The 16,852-nt window shown below is 40.9% G+C and overlaps 3 protein-coding genes across 4 annotated transcripts; 1 reads left to right on the top strand and 2 right to left on the bottom strand.

Annotated features, from left to right (window-relative positions):
• Window positions 1–391: 391 nt before the first annotated feature.
• On the bottom strand, window positions 392–2,807 carry nsa2 (NSA2 ribosome biogenesis homolog (S. cerevisiae)). The gene is made up of 6 exons (XM_031860182.1): window positions 2,677–2,807; window positions 1,643–1,830; window positions 1,395–1,545; window positions 1,095–1,274; window positions 771–963; window positions 392–667 (listed from the first exon to the last, which is right to left on the bottom strand). Exons 1-6 carry the CDS (start codon window positions 2,677–2,679, stop codon window positions 600–602), a joined length of 783 nt encoding a protein of 260 aa, XP_031716042.1. The 5' UTR covers window positions 2,680–2,807; the 3' UTR covers window positions 392–599.
• Window positions 2,808–3,069: 262 nt separating this feature from the next.
• On the top strand, window positions 3,070–10,522 carry gfm2 (GTP dependent ribosome recycling factor mitochondrial 2). Its single transcript, XM_031860238.1, has 20 exons — window positions 3,070–3,348; window positions 3,439–3,523; window positions 3,712–3,757; window positions 3,847–3,944; window positions 4,062–4,187; window positions 4,275–4,363; window positions 4,462–4,550; window positions 4,650–4,710; window positions 5,121–5,306; window positions 5,403–5,483; window positions 5,573–5,721; window positions 6,316–6,456; window positions 6,544–6,643; window positions 6,730–6,916; window positions 6,997–7,073; window positions 7,154–7,292; window positions 7,408–7,593; window positions 7,719–7,834; window positions 7,920–8,102; window positions 8,200–10,522. The coding sequence occupies exons 1-20, from the start codon at window positions 3,307–3,309 to the stop codon at window positions 8,326–8,328; spliced, it is 2,310 nt and encodes a 769-aa protein (XP_031716098.1). The 5' UTR covers window positions 3,070–3,306; the 3' UTR covers window positions 8,329–10,522.
• On the bottom strand, window positions 8,540–14,962 carry hexb (hexosaminidase B (beta polypeptide)). Of its 2 annotated transcripts, XM_031860239.1 has the most exons (14): window positions 14,617–14,962; window positions 14,343–14,494; window positions 13,687–13,752; window positions 13,131–13,177; window positions 12,914–13,024; window positions 12,725–12,826; window positions 12,487–12,619; window positions 12,135–12,315; window positions 11,937–12,023; window positions 11,714–11,786; window positions 11,020–11,194; window positions 9,769–9,859; window positions 9,567–9,671; window positions 8,540–8,883 (listed from the first exon to the last, which is right to left on the bottom strand). In XM_031860239.1, exons 1-14 carry the CDS (start codon window positions 14,883–14,885, stop codon window positions 8,820–8,822), a joined length of 1,656 nt encoding a protein of 551 aa, XP_031716099.1. In that variant the 5' UTR covers window positions 14,886–14,962; the 3' UTR covers window positions 8,540–8,819. The 2 variants fall into 2 exon arrangements, with proteins under 2 accessions (XP_031716099.1, XP_031716100.1); XM_031860240.1 differs by lacking the exons at window positions 8,540–8,883; window positions 9,567–9,671; window positions 11,020–11,194 and having other exon boundaries at window positions 9,774–10,453.
• Between the last annotated feature and the right edge of the window lie 1,890 nt (window positions 14,963–16,852).

Raw genomic sequence — 16,852 nt, 5'->3', positions numbered from 1 at the left:
AAAATATGAGGGAATACAACAGAGGAAGTGCATGAGGCAAACAATGTTTAATCAAGTCAATACTTAATCCAACATCTCAACTAGAGCTGTCCTTTGTCTTGGTGATGTTACCCAATAGCTCACATTGTATGCATTTCACAACTGCCCAGGTATTACTTTAGATCAGCCCACAATATTTTTAAATATTCACTGCGACCTGAACTTTGAGTATCGCTGAACCTACGCTCTTCACAATAAGCCCTGCCTTTCTTAGCCTTCCTTTTTTAAACACATCTCTGAACCATCAGGTAATCAGCGAGGGTCTGTGATGTTTTTTAGCGGCAAATAACTAGCTTGACTGTTGTCTTATAATATGGAGTACATCACAAGAAATGAAAATGGACAAACATGATCTGGTGTCATATGAAAATTTATTTCTATCATACTTAAACACAGTAATCACCCCGTTTTCGTCTTGCGTCACAAAAACTGTGGTGCTGCCAGGTGCAGCATCAGCGATCTTCCTGTCAGTCTTGTGATTTGAAGCCCATTTCTTGTCATAATCAAGATTTGTGTAAATTCAGAGTTACCAAGCACCGTCTGTGTAAAGGTCAAGAGTCTTATACCAGCAGGACTGCATTAATGCAGCCATCGTTCTCTGGGTTATTTGTCACCTGGGCGTATTTACCTGGGAAATAAAAGAAACATCAGTTACAACACCATCACATTACTGTAGTGCATGTAAGTCCACTGACCAACGTATTTATGAATTCACATAGATGAGCACTCACCCCAGATAACCTTTCCTCCTTGTGTAACCAGGCCCAGCTCGCTGACATTGACTTCTACGACTGTTCCCTTTGTGATGACTCCTAGAGCGGTGTAGAGGGGGGAGGAGGGGTTCTTCTTCACTCCGAGGATGGGAAGGCAGAACGTGGCCTTCAGCTCTGGATGCGTGACGTGAGCTTTCTTAAAACGCAAACCCTGAAGTAGAATAAAGAGAGGGAGGTCATTTGGGAGTTAGGTACTTAATTCAACATTAAGCCTGAAGCATTGAGACGGGTACCGTGTTTTAACGTGACAAACAATACATTTCAATTGTACTGCAATCTTACCATGGGTCTGATGAAACGCTCATATTTGGGAGGTTTACGGGTGAAGCCATCGCCGACAAAGCAAACTTTGGTGACCATTCTCTTCCAGGCTTTCTTTTGTCTCTTTCCAGTTTTGATGACTTTAAGCACTTCCATCTCTCCTTGTGCACGCACTTTTGGCAGGGGAACCTCCCATTTGCCCTTCGGAAAACAGAACAAAGTTGTGATTAGAAACCAGTTATGTTATTTCCACACATCTATATCGTTACAATAGAATAGAACCATCGTAAAAGTGATGAGTATATTTGATCTGGTACTTACAGCCTTCTCTTTCCTCTTCTGTTTGATCATGTTGGACAGCACCTTAGCGCGGGACTGTCCCTCTCTGTCTAACAGGTAGGCTGGCACGGCTCCCTCTGGGGTCTTCTCATCATTCTTCTGCTTGGTCTTCCTCTGTTCGTGCATTTTGAGGCTGCAAAGATACAAGTGAAAATTGTTTAGCTGTTCATTTGGAGTAGTTTTCATGGTTTGTTAGTAAAGACAAGCCCAGATTTCCTGTGTATACTCACGTCTTCTTCATCTGGATCTTCTCTGAATGTCTCTGTTTGTGGTACAGTTTGGCCTTCAGCCCAATCAGCTTCCTGGCTTTGTGGGAGCGCGCGTGGGCCTCGCGGCTCTCCTTCTTCCTTTTCTTTTCATGGTGGTCCAGGCGGTAGCCATGCCGCTTGCGGTGCAACTCAATGTGCTCGTTCTGGGGCTACGAAAGGAAAAACAAACATCCAAGTCAATTTAACTTCCTTATGAACTGTAATAAATGCAAAGGGTGGCGCAGAAATCTACAGTCTCCAGTTAAGTAAAAAGCTGTTATTAGATTGATCTTGCATGCTTCAATTCCCGGTTCCAGCTTATCAAGTGTGACGATTTTATACTTTACTTTGTTTTATAATATTGTAAATGGAAGACATTTGGCTTGGACACACAAGAAGTTGATGTCACTTTGGTCTTTGAGACAAATAAAGCCGCCTGAAGCACATTTGTGATATTGGGCTATTGACTTGATATGTTGGCACATTGATCAATAATGAATATAATTGTTGATTGCAGCCCTGAAGCTATCCACTCGTCGTTTATATAGGTGTGGAAACACATGCCAACAACGTGAACAAAAACAATTAAGCTAGATTATCACTTTAGACAAAACCAAATCACTTTAGATTTCATAATTAAATGCAAATCTTACGACCTATCATTCAACATTAATGACATCTACAGTGGATAAAACGTAAAGAATATTCACACGAAAGTTAACATAAAGTTACTTCAAGGCTTTGATGTTGTAAGAAACTCCGTTCAGACACATACAACTTATAAAGCTAACCATACGGATGGTAAATAAGTAGGCACATTTTCGTGCTCATACAACTACTATTTCTACAGCATTTTTGTCAGTGAAGGACAAAAGGTTTTAATATAAACACCATAAACACAGGGCAGCACGTCACCCTGCCACATGTGAACTAAAGCTAATGCTAGCACAACATGCTAACCTGTTAAAATGCCTGATTTAAGTTATATAATGCAATTGAAACTTAAATCTTCTTACCATTTTGTGTTTAAGTAGTTAAGTATCGCAGCGAATGCGCCGCAGTTGGTACAGACGCAGAGTATTTGGTGTTTTTGCTTGGGGCTGGGGTCGTTTCGGTGTTGTTATCCCCGTAGCCGATATTTAGAGGAAGTACGTCATCCTGAAGCAACGGGTTGTCCGTTAGTTTAATATGACCGGCATCCGCTTAACAAACACTGACACTGAACCGTGTTAAAGACAAATTAAGTATTTTTTAAAAATAGAGTTGTAATACATAATTGATGCATAACATTATATACGTATATTAAACATTTTTACAACTTTTAATATAGACGGAACCGACGTGTTTTCGTTTCCGGAATGGTAGCGCCACACGCTTGTTTCTAGGGATGTATTTTGGGGTCGTACATTATGAAAGCATGACATTTAAGCACCTAATAGCATAGATTATGTTGTTTTGTGGGTCACGTTAATGCTTTACTGTGATACAGTTTGAATTTATCTACTGGTTATAGCCATACGTCTTCCTCTTTTTTATTGTTATTGTGTGACATTGTCCTCTTTGACTGCAATGTTGCTCCACCGTGGTTCGTCCAAAGCTCAGACTGATTCCGAAGAATACGCTTGGAAGATAAGCAGTCATTAACGATGCGTGTCAGAGCCTGTCGGGCATTAAGCAGGATGGTTTGGGTAAGATATACTCTGCCAAGACAAGTGCTGACCGTGAAATATTATCTTAATATCATGTTGACTTCTTAACAGGGTCGTTTTCATTCACAGGGAAGGTATTTATTAACCGCTGGCCTCCAGTGCTGCAGATGTAGAGTGAGCTGTCATGTAAATAGACATTACAGCTTTCTTCCAGGTACGTTGTTTTCATGAATAGAAAATGTATTCAGATCCTTTATATAAGTACAAGTGCTAATAGCATGTTATGATAATACTCCGCTACAAGTAAAAGGCATGCATTCAAAAAGTATGTAAATATCATCAGTAAAAGTGTTTACTGCTATAGATGTACAATGTTATTGTTCTTAATGTTTACTGTCATAGATGATGTCAAATCACTGAAGGCTGTGACCAATCCTGATATATCCAAGTAAGTAAATGAAGTATACAGTCAGTTCTTTGAAATGCTGTTTAGATTCAGCTCTGGGCTCCGTGTTAACTCGTGCACTGTTTCTGCAGAATCCGAAACATTGGCATTATGGCCCACATTGATGCAGGGAAGACAACCACCACAGAAAGGATGCTTTATTACTCTGGCTACACGAGAGCACTAGGAGGTGAGTAGGATGGTAAAAACAATGATGAGGACACAGTGAATTCTTTATTACCCGTGGACTTTATCACCTGCTTGTTTTTGTCTCTTTAATTTATTGCTGCTACTTTGTTGCTTTCAGATGTGGACGATGGGGATACAGTCACAGATTTTATGGCTCAAGAGAGGGAGCGTGGCATCACCATACAGTCGGCAGCGGTCACATTTGATTGGAAAACTCATAGAATAAACCTCATAGACACCCCAGGTAGGAAATAACATCCTCGGGAGAATATCACATTCTCATGGAAATGAGAAGGAGCAGCCGCTCATGTGACTGTGTGTGTGTTTACAGGACATGTTGACTTCACTCTCGAGGTAGAGCGGGCGCTTCGTGTTCTCGATGGGGCTGTTGCAGTGTTTGATGCTTCTGCCGGGGTTGAGGTGAGCTCGCTGCTTTCAAACTGCTTCTTTTTTTTCGTGTCCTGTAATTGGGCGCTCTTTGAACACAGTCGATTCTGTTGCTTTGAAAACGCCAACAGGCTCAGACTGTGACTGTGTGGAGACAAGCAGAGAAGCACCATGTTCCCTGTGTTTGTTTCCTGAATAAGATGGATAAGCCTGCAGCAAAGTGAGTGACCAAACAGTTCGGCCATACAAAACCTTTTTTCTTATTTCTCAAAATGTTACTTTATTTAACTAGAAACTGTCTTTCATTTTCTACTTTCAGCCTAAGTTTTTCCATTGAGAGCATAAGACACAAGTTAAAAGCCAACCCAGTCCTCCTTCAGGTAGGCAACATGGCATCAAAGACAGTGATTTATAATGAAAAATAAAAAATTATTTAATGAAATTATTAGATTATTATGTAAAACTGTGATCATAAGCAGTGGTGGCAGAAGTGCTCAGATCTTTTAACTTATGTAAATGTGCTAATACCACAGTGTAAAAAGTCATGCATTCAAAATGTTTCTTCAGTAAAAGTACAACAGTATTAGCATAAGAATGTACTTTTGTCAAAGAAAAGCTTTATTTCTATTTGCAGTAATATATATTATGTCAAAATGTATATTTTATTACTGTATATATGTAATGATTGAATCAAAAAACAAGCTATACAAAGAAAGAATACCTAAAAACCTGTTTGGATTATGTCACCATGTGATGTAGATGTCTCACAGAGAGCCATTCTGTTTCATAGATTCCTGTCGGCTGTGGCAAAAACTTCTCAGGTGTGGTTGACTTGTTAACCAACCAGAAGCTGACATGGAAGCTAAGATCTACGAGAGATGATGGACGAGTGTTTGAAAGCAAACCTCTCGACCAGTCGGACGAGCCAGAACTCCTGCAGGAGGTGAACGAGGCCAGGACGGCTTTAATTGAGCAGGTACATGTCGCAGTAATTACAACAATGTCTACTGTTCTAAATGTTAAAATGTTCCCGATTTCTTTCTCCGGTTCATATTTCTGTTTTCGATCACAGGTTGCTGATCTGGATGATGAATTTGCTGAACTGTTGCTGACTGATTTTAGTGAAAAGTTTGATGCTGTTTCCTCAATCAAAGTAAGTGTTGTACTGTACCACAATACAAGCCTATAAAGTGACACTGTTACTTGTGCATTCAGCAGTAAACGGTGCTAATGTGTCCCCAGCTACAGGAGGCTGTGCGGCGGGTGACTCTGGCCCGTAAAGGCGTCCCAGTACTCTGTGGGAGCTCTTTGAGAAACAAAGGTGTTCAGCCCCTTTTAGATGCCATCACCGCCTACCTGCCTGCCCCCAATGAACGGCACCATGACCTGGTGTGAGTGAATAACTGACTCAGACCGTAGCTGACGATTCCAGCATGATTGATGTCCAGGTTCTGCATTCCAATACTGTTTTTCAATGGTTTTTTGAATCATATTATTTATTGCTTTTGTGCATTTTCCTTTTTTTAAATATTGAAACATCCACAGCTATGAGGAACTTAACTACAGGATATGATTTTATATTTTAGAGGGTAAAATACAGGAATCAAAAGAAGCAGTGGATGGAGATTAAGACACTTGATGATCTCCTTTGCATTCATTATTTAAATGACTGTAAAAGCTTATGTACGGTGGTCCTGAGAGCTCACTGTGCTACAAATACAGAAAACAACTAAATACAGCAGCTAGCTGCAAGTAGCTCAGGCAACAACGGAAACTGTATGGGTCTGAAAATGTGCAAAACAGATTTACAAATCTCTTCTCTAAGTAGACTGTCACCATTTATGTTCAATGGATGGAAGATGGATACAATTGAGCAAACACTAAAATCATGCTGGGATTGTCCCTTAATGAATTTCCCATGCTTTCATGAATATTTTTCTATGAAGACTGTTGTCAGACAATAAGCTCTGTTCATCATCCTACAGGCGGTGGTACAAGGATGACTTGTGTGCCCTGGCCTTCAAGGTTCTCCATGACAAGCAGCGAGGTCCTCTGGTGTTCCTCAGGATTTACTCTGGTACTCTAAAAGCACAAACTGCGGTCCACAACATCAACAGGAACAGCATGTACGTAGCTTTGATTACAATACATTACAATTTTGACCAAAATCTTTATGATATTTCGAAACTTTTTTTGCATCATGTTGTGTGTAGTGAGAGGATGAGCAGGCTGCTGGTGCCGTTTGCTGATCAGCATGTAGAAATCCCTTCCATGACAGCGGGAAACATCGCTCTGACTGTAGGGCTGAAGCAGGTAGAGCATCATACACGCATGATATTCTCTATGTGCTATTTTGAAGATTTTCCCATCAAAAAGGTTATTTATGTTTTCCACATTAGACAGTCACAGGGGACACTATCGTCTTATCGAAGGCTTCAGCAGCAGCTGCAGCCCGCCGAGCCCAAAATGACAGCGGGTCAGGGAAGAGGCAAGGGGAACATGCCAGCGTGGTCCTTTCAGGGGTGGAGGTCCCTGATCCCGTCTTCTTCTGCACCATAGAACCGCCCACCATGGCCAAACAGGCTGGTCAGTGACAGTGATTATAGTTTTGCTTCACATGCTCCAGCAAGCTTGTAGTCACTAACACATAATTTTTTCCCTGAAAGATCTTGAGAATGCACTGAATTGCCTCCAGAGAGAAGACCCCAGTCTTAAAGTCAGGGTTGACCCTGACTCTGGCCAGGTAAGGCCCTCATTGTATTAAACAGGAGTTTGTTTCGTAGGAGCAGCTTCCACAAGTCAACTAATTGTCTCCATCCTCAGACCATTTTGTGTGGGATGGGAGAGCTGCACATCGAGATCGTCCACGATCGAATCAGAAGAGAGTATGGCGTTGAGACTCACCTCGGGCCGCTACAGGTGGCTTACAGGGAGTCTATTCTCCACGAGGTCTCTACTACAGGTACAACGAAGAATGATTTCTTCATTGGTGCATTAGATATTTTGTGTCAGCGACATACTGTACTTGATCCAATTTTGGTTTCTGTACGAATTTTCCCACCAAAATGATGATGTAGACACGCTGGACCGTACTGTTGGGGAGAGACGACATGTTGTGACAGCGAAGCTGGCCGTCGCACCTCTTCACATCTCCGCTACGGGTGGTTCATGTGAATTAGCTTTCGCAGAGGAATTGGGGGGGCAGCTATCACCACAAATGAAGGAGGCAGTGGAGAATGGAGTACACAGCTCATATCTTCAAGGTATCATTGAACAAAACTCACTTCTCTTGCAAACTCCTCTGCCCTTTTTGTATTGCCTGGTTGTATTATTTAAGAATGAATAGGACCTACTGCAAATTATTTTCAATGCTTGCTTCCACCTTCAGGTCCATTGCTAGGATATCCTTTACAGGGTGTAGCTACATTGATCCAAAGTGTCACCATGGAACCAGGAACATCTCCTGCCATGGTGTCTGCTTGTGTGTCCCGGTGCATGCTGAAGGTAAACCTTTATGGGTTCCTGCATCATAACTGAAAAGTACAAGATGATCAATAGATAAGAGGCAGTTGTGTTTCTGTGGACGTAGGCCCTGAGGCTGGCAGGAGGTCAGGTCCTGGAGCCAGTGATGTCCCTGGAGGTGACTGTCGGGGAGGACCGCCTTGGCTCTGTGTTGGGGGACTTGGCCCAAAGACGAGGGACTGTCCGAGACATCCAGAGTCGACACGACGACAAGGTGCTGCTGGCAACTGTGCCCCTGGCTGAGATGATGGTGAGAGGACATACAATTCGAACATTTTGTCTGTAGTTTTTGGTTTAATTGGCCACCCGGACAATGGTTTACTATTCACACGCGTTTCTTTCAACAGGGCTATTCCACCATCCTGCGAACAATAACATCTGGCAATGCCACCTTCTCTCTGGCGCTGGACACCTATGAGGCCATGAACCAGCAGGACCAGAACACCCTCCTTAAAAGAATCGCTGGTCTGCTGTGATCTCATCCATGTGAAGCTGTTCAGTAATGGGACCAATGGCCTTCTGGGACAGAGGCATGGCTCGTACCACAACAGAGTTTTCCAGGACTTGCAGTAAATGTCAGTAAAATGCTGTTTAGTGTGAATACTCACTGCAGGAAAGAGCACAATACAAAATGTGAACCATGTTCTTAGCTGGATGGAAAATAAATTGTAACGAGAGACTTGCACATAAAATGTCAACATTTTATTTATAATCAAACATTCATAAAAAAAAGAGTGCATTCATAAATTCAACAGCTTTATGACATTAGATGAGATCAAGAGTTGTGTGGAGCAGATTTGTAAAGAATGATGCGTCGAAGAGCATAAGTACAGTACAGTACAGTGACATTGCCACAAAGGCATTTGGCATTTGATTTTTCAGTTTAAAATACAAGTATTGGGTTGATTGTATACGAATTCGCTTCCCTTTCCTTTTTCTGTTCCCATGGCCGGCCTGTCAGTTCTTTTCAGATACCTTTGTACTCTTGGGGACAGTAGCTGGAAAACAGTGGCTCAGCTGGGATCCCACGCCTTAGATAGGAAAAGATAGTTCAGATCATTAATACATTTATATTAAATCAGTAGCATTTAACAGGAGTGTGTCTGTTAGATGATGAGGCAGAGACTGGTACTTATGGAATCAGATGGGTCCACCTTGCAGAGACCAGTTTCAGTCATTGAATCTCCTGGCTTTGGCGAGATGTTTTTTTTAAAGCAATTTTCATATGGAACAATTTCTTCTTTATTTCATTCACACTTGCGGACATATAGGGCAGCATATGTAGCCAATATAGTATTATTGAGGCGGGAAATTCAAATTTACAATTTTCATAAACGCACAGTTAGCATTCATCATGTTAATGCTGGTCATATCAGTTATCTGAAGTTAGTAGCGTTTGCTGAATCTGGAAGAGGAAGGGGAAGTTAAGATAAGGATAAGAAAATATTCTTGCATGAGGCCAAATGTGAGTTATGTTGCTGATTTAACAGGTTAGAGCTCAAAGAGGCGACAAGTTCTTTCAATGTATGGAAAGGGCCTTAAAATGTATTAAGTTTAACCTCAGAATTCCTCCATATACCTAGTTATCGTTCCTGGTAATTACTTTTCTGTCCCCCGTACAGCTGTTAAGTTAGAGTGCTGCATTCATATTGAGACCCACCTGAATCCATAGCGACCGACGTAGATGTGAATAGCACAAACAGACTATACTTACGCCACCATGCGACAGCGGTGCACAGACAGTCTGTTGAAGGCATCATTGACGTCCGTCACATCCATGGCGCTCCACAGACGCTCCGCCACAGCACTGGCACGAGGCCTGGAAATAACAGAAGACAAGAGATAAGAAATGTTTATACGTCATGGATCACAATGCATTTATTTTCTGGAAATATTTCGTTACTAAAACAACATACCAGAGTCTGGGTGTCAGGTTGGTGGCGTCCACATACTCCCCCCACAAACAGGCTTCTCCACCAATCACAAGCTTCTTTTGTTCTGCAGTTCCTGTTTTGAAATGTAATATTTAATGAGAACAAGCAGCCCAAGCAACAGCCAGGGAATCTAAAGCTCCACTGGACTAGAGAGTATAATTGTAATTAAATTAAGTATTTTATTTCGTTTATCAGTGATTTTCTGAAAGCAAAATATTTAAATATTTTCCCTCTGTTCATTCAACAGGCTTACACATATTAGCACAGGAGTGACAAACAACTTCATGACATTTCAGATATGTGTCAAGAGTCAAACAATACATAATAATAAATGAGTCAGACCAACAATAAAACAATTACGTGAGTGAGGTAACACCCGTAATTATAATACTGGGAAAAAGCAATGTTGCATAAACAGAAAATGACCAGCCATAACGGGCAGGGGGTAGAAGTCTTGCCAATTAAATCAATCATGCAGACACAAACCCTTGAAATCCTGTGGGTCGGCCTTGTAATGGCCCTGCCAGTCCTGGCCGTAGGAGATACGGTTCAGGTACCAGGGAGTGGACAGCAGGGTCTGGAACCCTGATGATGTAACTTTTGCCATCTCACTCTGGTATTGCTCCTTGTTTCCTTTCCAAACGTGGATAAGTGTGTCTGGTTTCAGCTACACAGCACACACACATAAAAGTATCAGTACCAGCAAGATGAAGAAGACAACCGGAGTGGAGGGACGAAGACGACAATGTCAGAGCCGTGTGTTATTTCAAGTCCATTTAAGACATTTGTGTCTTGGGATTTTACTTCTGCTTAGACTATTTGCAGAACATGATGTCACATAATCTTTAAGTGTCTGGAAAAAAAAATAAAAAGGTTCAGTCCACTCTCGTCTTGGTCCCCGTCTGTTGGATTTGAACCCAGGACCTTCTCACCATGCCACATTGTTCACTCATTAGTTTATTAGGTCATTGTTTCAAATACACCAGGATTGTTCCTCCACAGCAGTGAACTACATCAACTAATGACAGAAACAACATGCAAAACCATCAACCCCCTGCCCCGTTATTCACTTCATGTCTGCCTCTGACTCGCTCTCCTTGTCACAACGGTGCAGTTTTCAAGCGTAAGCCTGTTGAACAAAATCCACAATTCTTTTTTTGGCCTCAATTGACCCGTGTCCAAATGAAATAATCTTTGCAAAAAAAACAACAAAAAACACAAAAAAAAACTGACCGTTGAAGCTGAGCGGCTCAACCTTGTAGTACTTCTGCCAGTCCTGTGCGTAGCTAATGTAATCTAGGTACCACGGGGCAGAGAGGATGGTGGTGTAGCCTGCTGCCGTGACCTTGCTCATCTCATCATTAGCCCCGCCGCCGATCCACACATGCACTACTGTGTCTGGCTTTAACTGAAAACAGTTACAGACCAAGCTACTGTGTTTAGGGTAGATAATACATGAGGTTGTTGGTTTTTGGTTAAAAGGAATAGTTTGACATTTTGGGAAATGCATTTATTCACTTTTTCAGCTGAGTGTTCGATAATTGGATGGATGCCACGCCCATGTCTGTATGCTAAATATGAAGCTACCATAAGAAGCTTGTTAGCTTAGCTTGACAAGAAGCTTATTTCTCAAAAAAAAAAAAAAACACAAATGACCTATAAATGATGATCAAGTATTTATCAGTCAAACCAGAATCTTGGTCTAGTCTGTAGAATTGCATCGATTTCTTTTTAAATTCCAATTTGTTCCTTCTAAAAACTTTTCTTTTGTAGAAAATTCAACTGTGTGTTCATACATATCAGCTGAGAACCAGATAACATGATTGTATACGGTGTATGTATAGCCGATCGATCTGTGCATCTCTACCAGTTAGTATATGAAAGGCCATCATTAGTACCTCCAACATGTAAATAAGGCTTCAGTTACCTTAACACCATTGTCAAACACCTCCTGCCAGATGATGTAGCCCTTCTGGGTCGTGGTGACGATATTCAAGAGTCTATGAGATCGAAAAAAAGGCACAAAATAAAGAATAAATCAAATTCTTTGTCATTTGAATAAGGATTGGAACTTAACGAATGTGACAATCTCTGATAACCAGTTTACTGTTAAACAAGCAAAACACTTTATTATAAAATGAGCAACACACTTTTGAATATAGAATGATTCCAGTTTGCTGAAGTCTTGTCCGAAACCTTGCTGAGCCATAAACTTCTGAATGTCCGGGTTGGACTTCCTGCACGACGATTAAAAAAAAAAAGAAAAGAAAAAGAGCAGCAAAATATGAACTGTTGTCTAATCTCTGATGAGAAGTTTTTTTTGGCATTGTATACTCAGTCTCACTCACCAACAGCTGAAGTCCACCTCGTCCCCTCCCAGGTGGACGTAGGCGTCGGGGAACACGGTGCTGATCTCCTTGAAGAACTGGCTCATGAAGTCATACGTGGTGTTCAGGATGGGGTTCACTGGTCCGAATGAGCCAGAGGGTTTGGAGCCAGAGTAACAGGGTGTGAGCAGATCTTTCTGGCCTGAGGGGGAAAAAAAAAAAAAAAAAAAGTCGAGTTGATTTTTTTTTTTAAGCTTTTAGATATACAGTGTCCTTGCTGAACGCATCCAGGTAGTTTAATCCGACATCTTAATAAGAAGACGTAATAAAATGGTGGTGAAAATGTCTCTCCACCGACACCAACAGAACTCACCTTTGCCCCAAGACTGCGTGTGTCCCGGAGTGTCAAACTCCGGGATAACACGAATGCCTCGCAGACGGCCAAATTCAATCACCATCTTCACGTCAGCGGGTGTATACACATGCGTGTACGGGTGGTAAGCTCCCTGTGAACGTTTTTAATGAATTGTGAAAAATAGTAGTCTTGATATAAAGAAAAACTGGACTTTTGTCTTTGCTGAGATTGAACACCAATAAGCAGTCTTTCTGACCTGCTGGCTCAGCTGTGGGAACGTTCGGCTCAGGTATGGGAAGGATTGATCGTCCACGATGTGCCAGTGGAAAACATTGAATTTGTTCATTGCCATTGTTTCCTGTATAAAAACAAAACAAGTAAAAAAATAAATAAAGTATTTAAGCGGTGAACAAAATTCTAATCTAATCTAATCTTATTGACGTACCAGATTAGCCAAGAGGACTTTAATGGGCAGGAAATGCCGAGAGCTGTCCAGTAAGATGCCTCTATGTGCAAATCTGGGGAAGTCACTGATTGTTGTTGAATTGATGCTTTTCTGAAAAGATGCAAAGTGGAATTCAGCCTAAAGAGTCTAAACATGGCTCACATGCAGTTGACAGAAAATAATAAAAAAAAGGTGTACAATATTGTCCTTCACTTACAGCTCCATATTCATCTTCATACACCAACTGGCTGAACGTTTCCAGACCTGAAAGCAAATGCCAAAAAAATGAACACATTGTTCGTAATCATCAGTTTTTAATGATACCATAAAATGTAGTTGCTGTCATTTGAGAACACTCCGTAGATATGGGAGCAAAGTTCCACAGTAACAGAAACAGTCATTTTGTGTTGCAGGGAGTGACGCCAAAACAGCTTTTGATTGCACATATTACATAAACATGGAGTGATGTACTTTACACAAACCAACTCATATGTCTGCTGTTAAATATAAATATATTTCACAAGATAATGAAATATGCCTTTAAGCTATTTATCAAGCACAAATGTCAAAAGTTATGTTTCCAGCTTCTTGGATTTTCAGCTTATATATATCTTTGGGTTCTGGGCCAGAGAAGCATTTTAAAGACATCACCTTGGGCTCTGAGGGATTGCAATGTTGGAAATTCTGCTACACTGATCAATTGATACAGGAAATAACTGTTGGTTGCAGCCCTAATGCAGAGTTTGGTGCAATAATGGGCAAAGAAATCCTACCATGCAAGGCTCCCCAGACCTTCGGCGCTTTCAAGACAGCATACGGCTGATCCACCGTCAGCTCATCTGTGGACACAAACAGTTGTGTATTGCATTTGCATAGTCAGTGCTGTCAAAGCCTGGAAGGGGGTTATTATGATACTTAGGTCAGGGTCTTAAATACTCAGGTGGGCTTTAAACATTTGGTCTACATTGACCGTGTTAACCTACCGACCAGGAAATCTCTAACTCCACCGGTAAGTCCTAAGTATACGCCCTGTCTCTGGTTGTAAAATAGAGTACGAAGAATCAGAGTATTCAGATCATTAACTTTAAATAATACTCTGTTGCAAGTAAAAGGTCTGCATTCATTAAAGAAGTATCATCAGCAAAAAGGACTTTAAGTATCAAAAGGTAAAAGTACAGTATGCAACTTTCATTGCTGCAAAAGCAATGGTGGAGGAAGTATTCAGATCAAATACTCAAGAAAAAGTAGCAATACTGCAATATAAAAATACTCCATCACAAGTAAAACTACTGCTTTGAAAACATCAGTTAAGTAAAAGTATGTAGGCAGTATTGGCTAAATGCGAAGTATCACAAATGAAAGTACTTGTAAATGCAGAAGATTGGTCAGCGATTAAATATGATATCAATGAGGAAGAGAAGAGACTCACATGACTCGTCCGATGCAACACTTGGGTAACCGTCACATTCAGAGTCAGGTGATGTGACCCACACCTGCAGCTCCGGCAGCACAGCGGGGCCTGTTCGCCCGCTTTTACTCAGCTCCTGCCGTTTAGCGCTCCCAAACACGTACTCGTAATACCTGTTGAGGGAGACGGTGAATGGGAGGACGTTTTTTATTTTGTTTGTCATGCGGTTAGGGGGTCCCTGAATGCAACACGGCGCTTTATACTCACTCACAATAAACAGAGGTAAACTTCTCACCTCCTGTACGCAGTCTGCAGGAGGCTGCAGCCCGGTCCGGCGGATGACTCTTTGGCGTCGGATATCCTGAAGCTGGCGCTGGATAACTTGAATGAAATATCTGAGATTTTCACTTTCTGCGGAAGAGGCCACAGGGACCCGTACTTTGACGCCCCAACAACGCGCTCAGCCTCGGCCTCTTCGTCGAATTTGTCAATGTAGTTGTGCTGCAGCCCCTGTGAGAAGCCAAGGGCCAGCAACAATAGCGTAAGCTGCAGAGTAGAGAACATGTTGGCAGTGGACGGCAGAGTCACGAGACTGACGGTCACGACATAGACAGCGGTATATGGAAGGAACTGGGCGGGGCTGCTCATGCGGAAGTACAGGTTGTGCAAAGATTTAAAGGGGAAACACAACCCCGACTGTCTTGAAAACTTTAAATAGTTCCTCATTCATTATTAAAAGATGCAAGGCAACAACAAAGAATACATCTATAATTATTATAGCATCTAATTGATGTCCAATTTAAAGTAGTTATTTGATCATATTGTCATTTAGAAATGTGTTTATCTCGATGTTATATGTTGGAAATAAGTATGTAAAGCGCAATTCACGCATAAAATGCAACACAAAGGTGTGGAAGCCCATTTCTACCGCTGTGATGAAAAAATAAAGATCCTGTAAGTCATTATAATGAGAAACTTTCTCAAAATTATGACTTAGTATCTATTTAGTATGAGATAGTAAGCCATAATTACTTACTATCTCATAATAATGACTTAGCATTTCATGTGAGATAGGACAGGACAAACCAGAGAGAGAGAGAGAGAGAGTTGTTACTTAGTGCAACTAGTAAACCTTAACCTTTACTTTAGTATAGCGTGTGTTTACTCACTCTTTATTGACTCCTATTTTATTTGAGTTGACATGAGATAAATAAAAGCTGAAACAATAAACAGAGACAAACTTAACTTAACTTCAAACCTCAATACAAAAAATATGTGTTGTTTGCCAATTTTTTATTATTTTTTTCTAAAGTACTCTAAATCTTTCAAATACACATTCTGATGCCTTTCCGGATCTGTTCACACTGTGACAATCAACTTTATTCCCAGGACTATTTCTGTCCGCTAGGTGTCGCTCGTGTCATATTTATGGAGCATTTAATGCCATGAAGATGTTTTTCTGCACACCACTATATCAGTCATTTATCAACAGTCTGTAAAATAAATGCTAAATAAAAATAATTTCCCATCCCAAATTCCAAATTAGTCTGATTTGAATTTATCTTATTAAAATTATAAACGTTTGTCCATAAGAGGTCGAACAGGGATTTAGAACAGAGGTCTAATTGACCCCAAACATTAGTCAAACCACTATGTTGCATAACATATATTTCATTAAATGTGAATAAACCTTTGGCAAAAAGAATGAACATATATTTGTTCATGCAATGCCTAGATTTGTATTTTGTCAAGCCCAGTTTGTTGCAGTGGGAGGATTTTGTTAAGGTCAGAAAAAAAGAACAAATATATATTAAAGCAAAGATTGATTTAGCAGATGTTGTTGTTTTTACACAAACAGCAGGGGGTCTGTGAGAGCCAGAACAACGAGGAAGTAAAGTCAATGTCAACCACACTAGAGTGTTAATAATTAAATTATTCCCCCAGTTCCAGCTTTCAATCTTTGGAACTAGTTGTCCCAGGAACATTTTGTCCACTAGATGTCTCTCCTGTCATATAGGTATATGAAACATTTGCTGCCATAATTAGTTTTTTTCACAACTAAACACTTCTCTAAGGAACACTGTGCTGTCATATACTGACTATGAAGCAACAGTAATAGTGAAATTTCTGTCTTCATAAAAACATTTTATGGGAAAAAAAAATCAGATGCGAGTGTGTCACAGCTCTAATCACCGCAAAACAAACCCATAAAAACAAACAAAACACGAACACCATAGCCTCAGGGTTCCACTGAAAGGTTTCGTCACAGCCAAAAGTCTCGTCAACAACGACCGCAGATGTGACTCACACAAGATGTCCAGGGATATAATTGGACTTCCTGTTCCCAGCTACCCCAACCCAAAACCACAATGTCTTTATAATCCTATAGGATTTATATTGTGCGTATGGCATTCAGTGGTGAGTTTGATGTGACTCAGTCAAACTTTATGGTCTTTTCTATATGGTATTGTTTTTAAACGTATCCCTGTAGTTTAAAAAACAAAAAAAATCACAACACAAACAATGCATTT

This window comes from Anarrhichthys ocellatus, unplaced genomic scaffold (genome assembly GCF_004355925.1).
Source record: "Anarrhichthys ocellatus isolate YVR2014 unplaced genomic scaffold, GSC_Weel_1.0 scaffold23, whole genome shotgun sequence".
Taxonomy (NCBI): domain Eukaryota; kingdom Metazoa; phylum Chordata; class Actinopteri; order Perciformes; family Anarhichadidae; genus Anarrhichthys; species Anarrhichthys ocellatus.
This window is presented reverse-complemented; position numbering and strand designations above follow the sequence as displayed.